The 14,425-nt window shown below is 62.0% G+C and overlaps 1 protein-coding gene across 2 annotated transcripts; it reads left to right on the top strand.

Annotated features, from left to right (window-relative positions):
• Positions 1–395: 395 nt before the first annotated feature.
• On the top strand, positions 396–14,059 carry Cfap100 (cilia and flagella associated protein 100). Of its 2 annotated transcripts, none has more exons than XM_058583726.1 (17): positions 396–933; positions 2,294–2,396; positions 3,118–3,198; positions 3,345–3,445; positions 4,415–4,607; positions 6,788–6,855; positions 6,949–7,112; positions 7,379–7,459; positions 7,812–7,993; positions 8,441–8,482; positions 8,561–8,678; positions 9,277–9,322; positions 9,451–9,602; positions 10,211–10,346; positions 11,115–11,320; positions 12,032–12,125; positions 13,901–14,059. In XM_058583726.1, exons 2-17 carry the CDS (start codon positions 2,348–2,350, stop codon positions 14,057–14,059), a joined length of 1,872 nt encoding a protein of 623 aa, XP_058439709.1. In that variant the 5' UTR covers positions 396–933; positions 2,294–2,347. The 2 variants fall into 2 exon arrangements, with proteins under 2 accessions (XP_058439709.1, XP_058439710.1); XM_058583727.1 differs by lacking the exon at positions 13,901–14,059 and adding an exon at positions 12,793–12,988 and having other exon boundaries at positions 399–933.
• Positions 14,060–14,425: the final 366 nt, after the last annotated feature.

Genomic DNA, 14,425 nt, shown 5'->3' with positions numbered 1-14,425 from the left:
ATCCATCTTATTTTTTTTTTTTTAAAAAAACAGGCTTTTAGCCAGGCACAATGGTTCACACCTGTAATCTCAGTGCCTCAGGAGGCTGAGGCAGGAGGATCTCAAGTTAGAGGCCAGCCTCAGCAACTTAGCATAGACCCTGTCTCTAAATAAAATACGAAAAGGGCTGGGGACGGGGCTCAGTGGTTCAGGGCCCTGGGTTCAATTCCTGGTGCCAATAAAAATAAGGCTTTAATCCGTAAGTGATCTGAGGCTCAGAATGGAATTTCCAAATCAGGCCACATTTTCTAGACGGTTTCGTTCCCTCCCTCCCTCCCTCCCTCCCTCCCTCCCTTCCCTCCCTCCCCAGGGCACACAAACCAGGGGCACCCAGCCACGGAGCCCCGTCCCCAGCCCTGTTTTGTATTTCATTTAGAGACGGTCTTGCTGAGTTGCTTAGGGCCTCGTTCAGTTGCCGAGGCTGGCCTCCACCCTGCGATCCTCCTGTCTCAGCCTCCAGAGCCACTGGGATGGCAGGCGCGCGCCATCGGACGCAGCCCACCAGCTGCCCTTTGTCAAAGGCCCTTCTAGAAAGTGCAGCCGCCTCCGGCGGGAGGGGACCAGGTCTATTTTTGCTCCAGGACGAAAGAAGAAAAAGCGCTCTGAGGAAGCGCAGAGGGGAGGGGTGACAAGGAGGACGCTCGCGTCACCGTCGCCCGGTCCCCGCCCGGCCTCAGCCTCAGCCTCAGCCTCAGCGCAGGGAGCCCGGGAGGAAGCGCAGGCTGCGGACTCGGCGCTGCCCCCGCCCACCCGCTCCGGCCTCTGTGACGTCACAGTGGGCGTGGAGAACGGTCGCCATGGCGACGGGGAACGCCGAGCGCCGGCTGCAACGCTGCAGAGAACCGCGGCGCCGGGCTTCCGGCTTCGGAGCCAGCGAGCGCTGGTGGGGGTGAGGTTCCCCTGCGAGGTCCCCCTGATAGGTCCCTCCCTGCAAGGTCCCCCTGCAAAGTCTCCCTGCAAGGTCCCCTTGGAAAGTCTCCCTGCAAGGTCCCCCTGCAAAGTCCCCCTGTAAGGTCCCCCTGCAAGGCCCCCCCTAAGGTCCCCCAGTGAGATCCCCCTGTGAGACCCACCCCCCCAAGGTCCCCTGCAAAGTCCCCCTGCGAGGTCCCCCTGCAAAGCCTCACGCCTTTCTTTGCCCTCTCATCCCTGCTCTGCTGGGTCCCCGTACATCTCTCCATCCCTGTCCCCACGATGTCCCTGTGCAGCTTTGCAAGGCAGCGACCTAGCGAGGGCACCTTAGGACGCCGGCCTCACCAGCCCGCCTCCAGTTTCCCGGGAGGAACCGCTGCCCACCTGTGTCCTTGGCGCCCCGGGATCTCTGGGGGCGCCTCGAAAATGCACCCAGCAGTTTGGGGAGGCCGAGGACCTGTCCCGCGAGCTTTGTTCCCGGGAAGACCCTGTTCTCCCGAGTTCCCACCCCGGGGACACCGACGGCTGGGCTTTGTTTGCGGATTCGGGGGAGGAGGAGCCCAGGGCGCTTTTCCACTGTTATTTTGGGGGGATGGGGTCTTGCCAAATTGCACAGGCTGGCCTCACCTTGCAATCCTCCTGCCTCAGCCTCCCAAACTGCTTGGGATTACAGGTATGCATTGCTGTGTCTGCTAATAAACCTCCCCCACCTCTCTCTCTCTCTCTCTCTCTCTCTCTCACTGGGGATTGAACCCAAGGGTGCTTGACCCCTGAGCCCTGACCCAGCCCTTTTTATTTTTTATTTAGAGACAGGGTCTCACTGAGTTGCTTTGGGCCTCACTAAGTGGCTGAGGCTGGCTTTGAACTCGCCATCCTCCTGCTTCAGCCTCCCAAGCTGCTGCGATGACATGTGGGTGCCACCAGCCTAGCAGTCAACTTTTTTTTTTTTTTCCAACAATCGCCTTGTAGTGGGAATTGCAGAGAAGAAAACAAAATTCGGATCTAAGAGGATGTCCTTCAGGGAAGATGTCTCTGAAGGGTGGTGTTTGAGCTGGTTTTGAAGGGAAAGAAGCCCCCCCTGGTCCCAGCGGGATGAGGGACAATTTCTTTTTTCTTTTTCTTTTCTTTTTTACTGTGGAGGCTTTGCGAGTGCAAAGGTCCTGGGGCAGACAGAGTTAATCTCGTCAAAGAACAGAAAGATCAAGGCCACTAAACCCACAGAGGGAGTCTCTCCATGACCCTCGTGAAGGACAAGTCCTCGCGCCAGCCCCCCTCCCAGAAGCGGGGGCGGGGGGCTGTGGCACGGGACACCTGACGCATGCGCTGTTTCTCTTCCCCAGGTGAGAATCGTTCTCGGCCAAGGTCAGCCTGCGCATTGTCCCGTTAGTCCTCGGCTGGGATGTCTAAGATGCTGTCTTCCCTGGTCTTCAACAACCTGGCCCACAATAGTAAGTCCTGGGCTGGGCCGGGTGCCCTTGGGGCCCCAGACACTGGGAGCCTGGGGTCCCAAGGTGGAGACCTCGCCCAGGGTGGTGGAGGGGACTCTAGACCCAGCCACGAGGCGCCAAGTCCCTGACCGCGAACCCCGTGGACCAGTTTCTTACTGGGCCCGTGACCGGGACCACAGCTGACCGGGTTCTGGAGGGTTGGAGGCACAAGAACCCGAGGTGTGGACGGTCGGATTCTCTCTGAGAACCCCGAGGGGTGTGCGCACCACATCTTTCTCCTGGCTTCTGGGGTCACCAGCAAACTTTGGTGTCTTTGTTTGCATGTCCCCGAGGAATTCTGCCTGTGTGTGCGCCTGCTTCCAAATGTCCCTTTTATAAGGACAGCAGCAGCTGGGCGGTGCGGTGGCCCATGCCTATAATCCCCGTGGCTTGAGAGGCTGAGGCAGGAGGATCCCAAGTTGGAGGCCAGCCTCAACAATTTAGTGACGCCCTAAGCCACTCAGGGAGACCCTGTCCCTAAATAAAATACAAAAAAGGGGGGCTGGGGACAGGGCTCAGGGGTGGAGAGCCCCTGAGTTCAATCCTGGTACCCAAAAGAAAAGAAAGAAAGAAAAAGAAACCAAGGCTCAGAGAGGCCCCCTGCACAGATGGTGTCTTCCCCCTCCTTGCTCAGTGCTCAGAGTCACTCAGTGTCCTGGCTGTCACTCTTATATGTCCCCAGGGAAGAGCTTGCAGACCATGAACAAGAGTCTGTCTTCCATCATTGAGGACCATCCCGAGAAGCCGACCAAGAAGGACAAAGGTGACTCAGCGGGTGGTGACGTCGGGTGGACGCTCACCCCTGTTTTCTCTTGCCTGCTGGGCTGGGGGGACACCCAGACCCCAGGGACACAAGCCACTGCAAGAAAGAGCTGGCTCCTCTGTCCAACAAGGTGTCTCCCTCCCCAGAGCCTGCGAAGGTTTCCAATCCCTCCGCCAATCCTTTCCACATGTCTGGGGACATGGACTTCTTCCTGTTCAGGGACCAGGAGCTCAATAAGGCTATTTTGGTGAGTACCCTGGCGAGGGGCCAGCCCCTCGGTGACCTCCCTTCCCCCCTGGGGGCTTCCTTCTCTCAGACCAGCAGCAAACACCACTTTCCTTCTCAGAAGAGCAATTTCCTCAGATCAAGTTCTCTAGAACAGTCAATGGCTCACAGTTTCCTTGGGCCCCTCTTATGAAGCCATCGGCTGGGTCCTGAACTCATGCAAGATTCTTAGATATTGAATTCTTTGAGGCAGCTGGCAGGTCCTGGCAGGAAGTCAAGCCACCCCAGAGTGTCCAAATGACTTCGGTGAAAGGGGCAGGCGGGTGGGTGAGGACCTGGCAGGGTCTGTGCAGGACCCACAGGACAAGGACAGCAAGAGTCAGTGGTGATCTTGGCCAGAGATCTGGTGCTTTCCCTGCCTCCCATCCTGGAATCTCCTCTGAGGGAGGGTTGGGTCAGGATGGCATCCGGTGGGTGGGTGGGGGACACAGAGGGTGGAGGACAAGGTGGCCCATGAGTAGGGACAACAGACCACCAAGTGACCTTCCAGCCGACCAATACCAACAATACCCTGCCCATCCCACTCTGGATTCCGAGGTTCTTTTGGAAACCCAGAAGGTTCTAAATTCCCCGGACCTGTCTGTCATATTTAGCACCTCAAGACATGAGGCCCTCAGTTAAATGCGACTGTGATACTCAGCACCTCAAAACATGAGGCCCTCAGTTAAGTGAGACTGTGATACTCAGCACCTCAAAACATGAGGCCCTCAGTTAAGTGAGACTGTGATACTCAGCACCTCCAAACATGGGGCCCTCCGTTAAATGCGACTGTGATACTCAGCACCTCCAAACATGAGGCCCTCAGTTAAATGCAACTGTGATACTCAGCACCTCAAAACATGAGGCCCTCAGTTAAATGCGACTGTGATACTCAGCACCTCAAAACATGAGGCCCTCAGTTAAATGTGACTGATGCAACCCACGTCCCCAGGAGCGGGAGCAGAGGAAGGCCCTGCAGGTCCACCAGAAGACGACCGTCTCCTCCAAGGTGTCCACCAAGCAGAGCCACCTGCGTCGCGAGCTGCAGCTGGAGGAGGAGGCGGAGGACAGGGAGTTACAGGCAGAGGAGGAGCAGATGCGAGCCTTCCAGCAAGAAGCGGCCTGGAAACTGGCCATGACCAGAGGTGCCACCCGCCCCCAAGGAAGCCCCAATCTCTGTAGGGCCCGCTCCCCAGGCTGGCCACCAGGCACCGTGGGTGCGCTTTCCAGGGCTTTGAGAGGCCGCTTTGTCCGAGACTCCGTCTCCGGCCTCCCAGTCCAGAAGGGGTGTAAACCCTAGAGCATTTTTTAAAAAAATTATTTATATTTATTGGCACCAGGGATTGAACCTGGGGGTGATTTACCACTGAGCCACATCCCCTTTTTAAAAAAAATATATATTTTATTTTGAGAACCGGGTCTCATGAAGTTGCTCAGGGCCTCTTCTCTAAGTGGCTGAGGCTGGCCTCCAACTTGCGATCCTCCTGCCTCAGCCTCCCCAGGTGCTGGGAGGACAGGTGTGCGCCACGGGGGCCCGGCTTTAATTACTTCCTATTTTGTGCAAGTGATTGAACCCAGGGGGGGCTCTACCACTGAGCTGCATCCCCAACCCGTTGAGATGAGAGCCCTGGGACACAGTGGGGGGCTCCAGGACCCCCCACGCCCTCCACTTTAGACCTGGGGGTTATTTGGGGAGGAACGGGTTTGCTCAGAAGTGCTATCGTCCACCCCCAAAGCAGGGGTCAGTGGGACCCGTTTCTGCCTCTGCTGTCCAACCCCCAGGGCCTGGGAGAGGCGGAGGGTGTCTTGTCCTGCTGGTGGGGAAGGGACAGGACCTAGAGCTTTGGGCCCCAGGCTTGTCAGTCCCCTGACCTTGATGGCCCAGGAGGGAGCTGGGTCTCCTTGAGGGGCCAGTAGCACTGCTTCAAGGAGGCCCAGACACTTAGCCAGGCCCTGAGCAGCTCAGCGAGACCCCGTCTCAAAATCAAATATTAAAACGGGGGCTGGGATGTGGCTCGGTGGCTAAGCGTCCCTGAGTCCTGTGCCCTGCCTGCTGTGTCAGTCACACCCCTGTGGAAGGGACAGGGTCTGAGGGACAAGGCCAGAGGGGACAGTTTTGGGGAAGGGACCTTTCCTAGCTCCTGGGGAATGCCTTCTTCTTTCTGAGGCCCGGGGACAGGGTCAGGGTGTTGGAGTGAAGACCCCAGGGCCCTTGCTCCTTCTGGCCCCATTCAGATCCCAGCTGGTTGTTACTGAAATTCTCACAGTGGGGCTGAGTAGAGCCTCGTTCCAAGGGAGAAGGGCACCACAGCAAGAGAGACCCAAGTTAGACACAGGCATGACTTCCGCCTGGCCCACCCCAACCCTGGAGAATGGAACACAGGCCTCCCTTCGTATCTGCTGGGGGGGGTGGTTCCGGGCCCCCTTGGATACCCAACCCTACTTGTAGACAGCTTTGGGGGTTCAGGGTCAGAGGTCGCGGTCCACAGATGGAGGCTCCACTCCTGGGCCGAGGGGAGGCAGGACGTCATGGAGGAAGAGTGTGGGGAGGGAGCAGCTCCCATGGGGACCAGGAAGCAGAGATTCCACTCTCCAGGGACAAATAGAGACCCCAAGCCACAGCCCCAGGGTCACCTCCTCCCCACACCCCACCTGCCACCAGGGGCCACCAGGGGACCCCAGGGAGCCATTCAGTGCCGGGGTTCAGGCCTCACACCCCTCACTCCTCCTCTGAACCTTCCTGTGTCACCTCCCACGGCGGCTCTGGGGACACTCACAGCCACAGCACAACAGATAGGGCCTCACTAATTTGCTTAGAGCCAAGTGGCTGAGGCTGGCCTCCAACTTGCGATCCTCCTGCCTCAGCCTCTGGAGCTGCGGGGATGTCAGGCGTGCGTCCCTGTGCGTGGCTCACGGTGATGATGGCGCCTCTGGGGACACCTCACATCCCACTCACAACAGATACCCAAACCTACCGTTGCTCGAGTCCCTTCTACAAGGTGGCATGTCACCTGTGCACCTCTTATTGCTTAAGTCACCTTGAGGTGGCCAATTTGCATTTGCAGTGATTTTTCTGTTTTTTTTTTCCTGACTTTTGGATGTCTGAATAGTCATGCTGGGTTGTCCCCGAGGGTGCGGACCCCTAGGAAGGGCTGGGTGTGTCCTGGGGGCGGGGCATGCTGTCCCTTTGCTGGTGGTAGGGGACAACAGAGCACTCCCCCTGCCCGGGTGAATCCCATCCCTTTGGGTCCTGGGAGCGGGAGGTCACGGCCCCTAAGGTTCTGAGCTCCTGTCCCCAGCGCTGGCTGGGGCCTTGTCATTCCAGAAAAGAAAATGGAGCCTGACACCCTGAGCAGCTACATCGACCAGAAGCGGAAGATGTTCCTGATCCAGGTAGGTCCCCTCCCGGCACCTGCCCGGGAGGCCATGTCCAGCTTGGGGCCAGGGCACAGGTGGGCGCTGTGACCTTGTCCTGCCGGCCCCCAGTACGCCGTGGAGATGAAGCGGAGTGAGATCAGAAGGCTGGAGTCCCTGGCCTCCGAGGAAGAGGCCCGGCTGAAGGAGGCCCAGAAGTCATTGGAGAAGGACGCCATGCTCTTTGACGAGTTCCTCAGAGACGACGACGCCAACTCCGTCCAGGCCATGAGACTGTGAGTCCAGGGGATGCCTGACACCGTCCCCACGTCCTCCCTCCTACGTCTCCACCCAGGGCCTCCACCCAGGGCCTCCACCCAACCTCAGCTGGACACCCCCAGCCTCCCCTCTTGCCAAGCCATGACCCTGACCACCCTGGGCTCTCCCCAGGCCCCTGGCCAGTCCCTAGGGCTGCCCTGGCCCTGGGCTCTCAGCCCAAGGTGCTGGCTCCTTCTTTAGCCTCAATCGGTGACCGGCCTCCTGGCCTCCCTGCCTCTCCCAGGGCTGAGAAGGAGACCAAAGCCAAGATGGATAAGATGGCGGAGATCCGGGAGCTCACCATCCAGATCATGCACGTCAAGAGGTGAGGCCAGAGGCCGCGCTGGCCCGTGGACGGCCCTGGTCCCTTTGGTCACCTGGGCCCAACTTCAGGGAGTGACTTGGAGCCTCTCGGGAGGCTGAGGTGGAGGCCCGGCCTTTCCTTGTGCACCCGCCCTCTCGCCTCGGGTCCCCGCTATAGAGAGCAACAGGTTCCCAGGGTGGACAGGGGCCAGCGTGTCCCCGAGGGCCACCTGGCCACCCCTGACCCCCTGCAGGGTGGGCGTCCTCTCCAGCCAGCGCTGGCCGCGGTGGGATGGGGGGGCCAGCCAGAGGGTCTCCGAGGGGACGGGGTCGGGGACAGGGACAGGGGGACTGACCTCCCTTCCCCGGCTTAGCGAGATCGCCAGGTTCGAGGACACCCTGCAGCAGTACAAGATGTACAAGGACTTCCTGTACAAGGTGTCACCCAAGGAGTGGCTGGAGGGACAGGAGAGGCGGCGGTTGGCCCTGAGGAAGGCCAAGGAGGTGGCCCAGGCCCCCGCGAAGGGCGGTGGGATCCCGGCACCAGGGGACAAAGGTAGTGGAACAGAGAATGTGGGTCCCAGGGGGAGCTCTGCTGTCGGCCCAGGCCCTGTGCCCAGGGGACAGGCCCTTGTCAGCACTCAGGCCTTACGCGGCGGGCTCCTTGGCGACCTTCACGTCCCCAGCTGGACTCACACCCCCTGAGCCCGGCGTGTGGCTCAGCCCAACATCTGCACCGAGGGTTGTGACTCTCAAACAGGGGCCTTGAGCCATGCACATCTGTCCTCCCAGCAGCTGGGGAGGCTGAGGCAGGAGGACCGTGAGTTGGAGGCCAGCCTCAGCCACTTAGTGAGACCCTGCCTCTAAGTAAAATATTACAGGGGCTGGGGTGTGGCCCCGTGGGTGAGGTCTCTCCTGTGGGTCCTGGACACTCACAGCCGCCCACTCACCAGAAGCTTGGCTCAGCCCCTGCCATCTGGGATCTCTTCCTTTGTTCCCTAAGGACCCGGGGTCAAGAGCAAGATGGCCTCTTTGTTGGGCAGAGGTACGTGGTCACCCCGGGCGGGAGGGGCTCCTGGTCCTGAGACCAGGACACTTAGGTGACCACTGCTCTGTCCCCCAGAGCCTCACATCGTGAAGAAGCCCCTGAAGCTTCTGCAGGCCACATGGGGTGGACAGGCTCTGTCTAGTAGCAGCAGCAGCCTCCAGCCATTGCCACCCAGTCAGCTGGACCCTGGGAGGTGAGGGGGACAGGACGGGGGGCGAGGGGGCCTTGCAGGGGACCTGCCCACTCCCCTGCAACTGTGGCAGGGCCCAGAGGACAGGAGCCACTGAGAAATGCTTTCTCACATTGGAGGGACAGGGTCTCGGTACTGCTGAGGCTGGCCTCCAGCTTACCTGCGATCCTCCTGCCTCAGCCTCCCGAGTCACAGGGATGACCGGCGAGCGCCACCGCTGGCCGGCCGACTTCTGTCCCTTGATATACCTTTTTCTTACGGAGCTCTGTTAGTGCTTTATATGTTCTGGGTGCAGAGTGAGCTGGTGGCTGGCCGAGCTACACCTCCGAATGCGGACAAGCCTTAGAGGAGGGGGGGTCCTCGGGAAATGAATGGCAAGGGGGAGAGGCAGGTGCAAAGGCCCTGAGGTAGGCGTGGACAGGGCAGTGAAGCAGCCATGAACTTGGAGAGAGGTTCATGCTACCTGGAGAGAGAGTTGCTGATGGGATTTTGAAAGTGTCCCCCGACTGCAAGGCCATAAAAGGGGCAGGATGCTCCACCCATAGGGCCACCTAGGCTGGTCCCCCTCCAAGCCCTGACGGACCCCAGCACCTCTTCGCAGGCCCAGCTCTGACCCCATGCCGGAGGACTCGGACAGCGATGAGGAGGTTGGTGACCTGGCTCTGCCTTCCCCTCCCTCAGCCCTGCACCCCCCTCCCCCCCCCCCGTGGGCCCAGGCAGCTGCCCCTCCTGCCCCAGGGTCCCCTGTGGCCCCTGCCGGACGCCATCCTTGCAGGAACAGGTGCTGTTCTTCACGGAGCCGCAGCAGCTGCTGGACATCTTCACGGACCTGGAGGAGCAGAACCTGTCTCTGATCCAGAACACCCAGGAGATGGAGGAGACGCTGGAGGAGCTGAACCTCACCCTGAAGAGCACGCATGTGCGCATGTGCGTCCCCCTCCCCCGCCCCCCTTTGCTGCAGAGTGGGTGGGCGGGGCCCGGGGCTGGGGGCCACAGAGGGAGGTCTGGCTGCCCACCGCACACCCTTGGGTCCCTGTGCAGGGTGTCGTCCTGCTGTTGCTGAGAGCCAGCTGCTCAGCAGGGGCAGGAGCTACTGTGGTGTCCCCCAGGCTGGGGCCAGGCGGGATGGCTGGGGGCCAGCAAGGGCTTCTTGGAGGAGTGAGGTAGTGGGCTCATCGATCACGACCAGGAGGCCCCGAAAGACCTTGAGGGAGCCGGACGCAGTGGCCCACGCCTGTTCATTCCAGCAGCTAGGGAGGCTGAGGCAGGAGGATCACGAGTTGGAGGCCAGCCTCAACAATAAGCAAAGCCCTAAGCCACTCAGCGAGACCCTGTCTCTAAATAAAAAGTAAAAGGGCTGGGGACGGGGTCAGTGGGTCACCGCCTCTGGATCAACCCCTGGTGCCCCCCCCCCACCAAAATTTGGTTTTTTGGAGTCTCACCTTCTGCATCCCTCCCTCTAGCCTTTGAGACTCCCCGTCCTGAAGCAGAGGGTCGATTGGTTTAGAGGCCGTGTCCCCCCCACCCCCATGCAGGGACAGGGAGGTCCAGCAGCTGAAGCAGTGGGTGACCACGATGACCATGTCCATTGCCAAGGAAGAAGAGATGGCTTCTGAGCTGGAGCTCAAGGCCCGCGTCTTCCACTTTGGGGAATACATGGGCGACCAGCAGGTGGGCAGCTCGGTGGCCTCGGGCCCCAGAGCAAAGTCCAGACTCAGCGTTCTGGCTCCTGGGCCTCACCCGGGAATGGTCCTGCAGATGGCCGCCCCAGGCCCCCAGGTCCCCAGGTCCCCAAGGGCCCTCCTTTTGCATCACACGCATCTGTCTGCTTAAGTAGATCCACCGGCGGACGGGGGCGTGGACGGGGGCGTGGACGGGGGCGTGGACGGGGCGTGGACGGGGGCGTGTCCTCCGGCTGGGCCCTGAGGGGAGAAATCTGAGAGAACAAGAGGCCACTGATGCTCTGGGCCACAGGAACTGGGGTCCGCAGGGCTCAGCTCATTCCCAGAGTGATGGGACACCAGGGACCTCAGTCGCTAGAAAGGCTGCCAAGGGCCTCCCGGGCACCGGGCCCAGGGCCAGGCGCACAGGAAGCCGCTGTGAGCAGGATGGCAGCCCCCTGCCCCAGCAGGTGTCACTGGGAACTGGCTGAGCCTTCCTGTCCCTGGTTCTGGGACGAGCTGGGCTTAGCGCAGGGGTCCCTTGACGGGCCACCGGGCTTTGGGGCCTGGCCTAGGCAGCTGGGGGAAGGGCTGAGATGCAGGGTGGGGCCCCGGTGGCTGCCCTGAGGGGACCAGGGGGGTTGGGCTGCTCTGGCTGTGAAAGGCCAGTCCCCCCAAGTGTGCCACCTGTTTCCTGGACACCCACGGTGGCCGCTGGCCCGGGCGAGGCCACTGTGAGCCGGGTGGCCGCAGGCCCTGGCAGCGTCCCCTCCCGCAGGACAAGCTGCTGGAGAGCCTGGACCACAAGGTGCTGGACGTGTACAGGCGCTGCGTGGGCGGCCCGCAGGAGGCGAACCTGGGCACCGTGCAGATGCTCACCACCATCGAGCACCAGCTGGAGGAGCTGCTGGAGAGCCTGGAGCGCATGCCGGCCTCCTGGGTGCAGCAGATCGAGAAGGCCCAGGAGAAGGAGCGCCACCGGAGGTGAGAGGAACGACAGGGGTCAGGGGACTGCGGCCATCGGGAGGGCGGGCGGGGAGGAGCGCCAGGGGCCAGGGGACTGCGGGAAGGACCTGTCGAGAAGAGGGGAAGGTGGAGGGTGTGGCCCTCGGGGACACAGGGGCGTCAGGGAAGGGTCCCAGGCAGGGACAGACGCGGAGGGCAGGATTTGGCTGGACTCTTTCCCGGGGGTGGGTGGGAGGGGCGGCAGGTGGGCACCTGGGGACCCAGTTCAGGCCGGGCGGCAGGGTGGGCGGGGCCAGCTCTCTGACGACGCTGCCCGAGAGCGTGTGACAGGCTCCCTGGGGACCAGGTGAGATGAGAAGCCACCAGGGCCATCTGGCCCGTTCACTGCCCGGGTCATCGTCCACCTCATGCCGGTCCCCAGGACGGTCCTCCTTCAGCGCCCACCTGCCTCCCACAAGCAAGGGGGCTTCCCCTCCCGGTCTCCAGCACCCAGCTTAGAGGGGGTGGCGGGCAAAGGTTTGGTGACAGCAGCCAGCACTGCCCCACGGGCACGCAGATGTGGCTCCAGGGCCGCAGGCAGGTGTCCGCTCTGAAGCTCTGACCGCCCCGGCCACGCCCACCCGGCGCTGGGCGATCTGGGTGGGCGTGGCCTGGCCCGAGGCCGGGCGGAGGGGCGCTGCGGAGCTGGGGCCTCCGGCCACCGCTGGCCCTGCCGTCGCCCGTTTGCAGGCTCCGGGAGGAGAAGGCCATGATGCAGAGGATGCTGCAGGAGGAGCGTCTGCAGCGGGCTCGGGCCCGGGCCCAGGCGGCGGTCAAGAGGAAGGTAGGCGGCGGGCCGCGGCGAGCCCAGGGAGAGCCTGTTCGTGCCTGCTGCTGGGGCCTCGGAGGGCGGGCTGCTGCTGGTGGCCGCCAGGCAGGCGGGACGGAGCCTCTGCGGCCAGGCGTCACCTCGGAGGCTGCCCCCTCCCCGGGCTGCCCTTCTGAGGTCCCGGTGGGGGCTCCTTCCTGGACACACAGTCCTGGGTGCAGACTGGCCCGCAGCCCCTGCCTCCCGCTCCGCGCAGGCGCGCACCCCACTGAGCTCCCAGGGCAGCCACCCGCGGGTCCTGAGCCGTGGGGAGCCGTCGCCAGGCCCAGCAGTGGGCAGGGGCGGGGCCTCCCGTGCCCAAGGCGGGGCAGACGTGGGTGGGCGGGGCGCACGTGGGTGGGCGGGGCCTCTGGTGCCCAGGGTGAGGACGGGGTGGGCGGAGCGGACGGGGGTAGGCGGGGTCTCCCGCGCCCAAGGCGGGGCAGATGTGGGTGGGCGGGGCCTTCGATGCCCATTGCGATGGGACGGGGTGGGCGGAGCGGACGGGGTGGGCGGGGCCTCCCGTGCCCAGGGCGGGGCGGGCTGGAGCAGGGGGCCTCAGGTGCCCAGGACAGGCAGGTGGGTCAGGGGCGCTCCGGGGCCGGCCGGGCAGAGGCGCGCTCACGGGGCTCCCCCCTCGCAGCGGGGCCGCAAGCTGGTGTGCCGGTCGCGGCCCCCGGTCCCCAGGGTGAAGGAGGAGCCCGAGCACCCGTTGGTGGACAAGGAGAAGGAGGAGCTGCTCCTCTTCTTCACTTAGCGGAGCCGAGGTCGCGGGGTCCGCGGGCCGGACTCTGCGGCTTCCTGGTCGCACCAATAAAGCCACGTATTGTTTTTCTGTGGGTGTTGATGGCCTGTCCCTGTCACTGAACCCAGCGCGCGCCATCGGGGACCCGCCCGGTTTTCAGTCTGGCAACTCCTTGGAGCCCCGCCGCCGGGTGGCGCAGGGGGACAAGGCCCCGGAGGGTGAAGGGGGACCTGAATCAAGCTGGGGACAGACCTTTGGTGCACGACAATACAAAAACCTTTATTCACTTGCACTCCGAGGTGGCGGTCGCCAGGCAGGCAGCCTCGGTGACCAGCGCTCCGCCAGCCAGTTTTAACCCCTCTGTGGTGACACCCAGTGGGAGACGCAGGGGCTCACCCGAGAGGGGCTCCCCATTACGGGAGGCCCCTGGAGGACAGGTGGGCACAGATGACCCCAGAACGCGGCCTGTCAGCAGCACAGGGACCTGAGGAGAGGAGTGGCTCCCAAATGGCCTCAGTTCCTTTCCAGAGGGACAGCAGACAGAGGAGGCTCGGCACACTTGGCCTCCCCCTCCGGAGGCCAAAGTCCCCAAATTAGAGAAAAACAGGAACAGAGGGAGCGCAGAGTGGCAGGACGCCTAGGTGGGACCCGCAGCCGCATCGGGGTCAACTTCAAAGGCACCAGGGGGAAGGGACGCATTCTGGGGGACCTGTGTCCAGGCACTGACCAGCTGGTGTGTGCCAAGTGATGGATGTCTCCTCCCGGGGGACACCCCCTGGGGAAAGGGCAGTGGGCGCAGTGTGGGTACACCGGCCACCTGTACCGTAAGAGCCATCTGTGTGCCACTGTCACGGTCCCTCACATTAGTCCCAGCACTCAGGAGATGGCATTAGGCACCGTGGTCACTTACTATTTAACAATACCCAAACGTGGAGCTTAGAGACGGCATCTGAAAAGGTTTTTTTTTTTTTTTTTTTTTTTTTAACTCTCTCATCCAAATGTGCAGCTCCCCATTGGCTGGACCCAGGTCCCAGGGCGTCCCTGGTCACCTTCCTCCCAAACTTGCTGTCTGTCTGTCTTGCTGGAACACCGACTGGGGTCTGGCTTCACCCTGGGGCTAAGATTGGCAAGATGGGCCCACTGTGACCACCATCCCAAGCACTGAGAAGTGGCCTGTCACAGAAGATGGGATTTCTAGATCTTTCCTGGGCACACACGATGTAAAATAAAACACTGGTGGTGGGAGAGCCCCGGGGACAGGGCTGTCCTGGAGCAGGACCTGACTCTGCCCTACTTCCTATATAGATCTTTTTTTTTTTTTCCTTTTGATGCAACAATTACAAACTGAGATCCACTGGGACCTGGGAACGGCAGCCACACACACCGGGCACCGCCCGAGAGGGCGCCTCCCTGTCAGGACAGTGTCAAAAAGTTCGGCCCAGATGGTTCCTGATGTAAATCAAAGTTTTTGATAAATGGACCCAAAGTCTCTGAAGAACGAGGCGAGGCTTCTGGGTGGACACCAAGCAGG

Source organism: Marmota monax, unplaced genomic scaffold (assembly GCF_021218885.2).
Source record: "Marmota monax isolate L192 unplaced genomic scaffold, Marmota_monax_Labrador192_F-V1.1 WCK01_AAM20220418_F8-fsc00370, whole genome shotgun sequence".
In the NCBI taxonomy this organism is placed as follows: Eukaryota; Metazoa; Chordata; class Mammalia; order Rodentia; family Sciuridae; genus Marmota; species Marmota monax.
The sequence above is the reverse complement of the archived record's forward strand: the minus strand, read 5'-3'. Positions and strand labels throughout refer to the sequence as shown.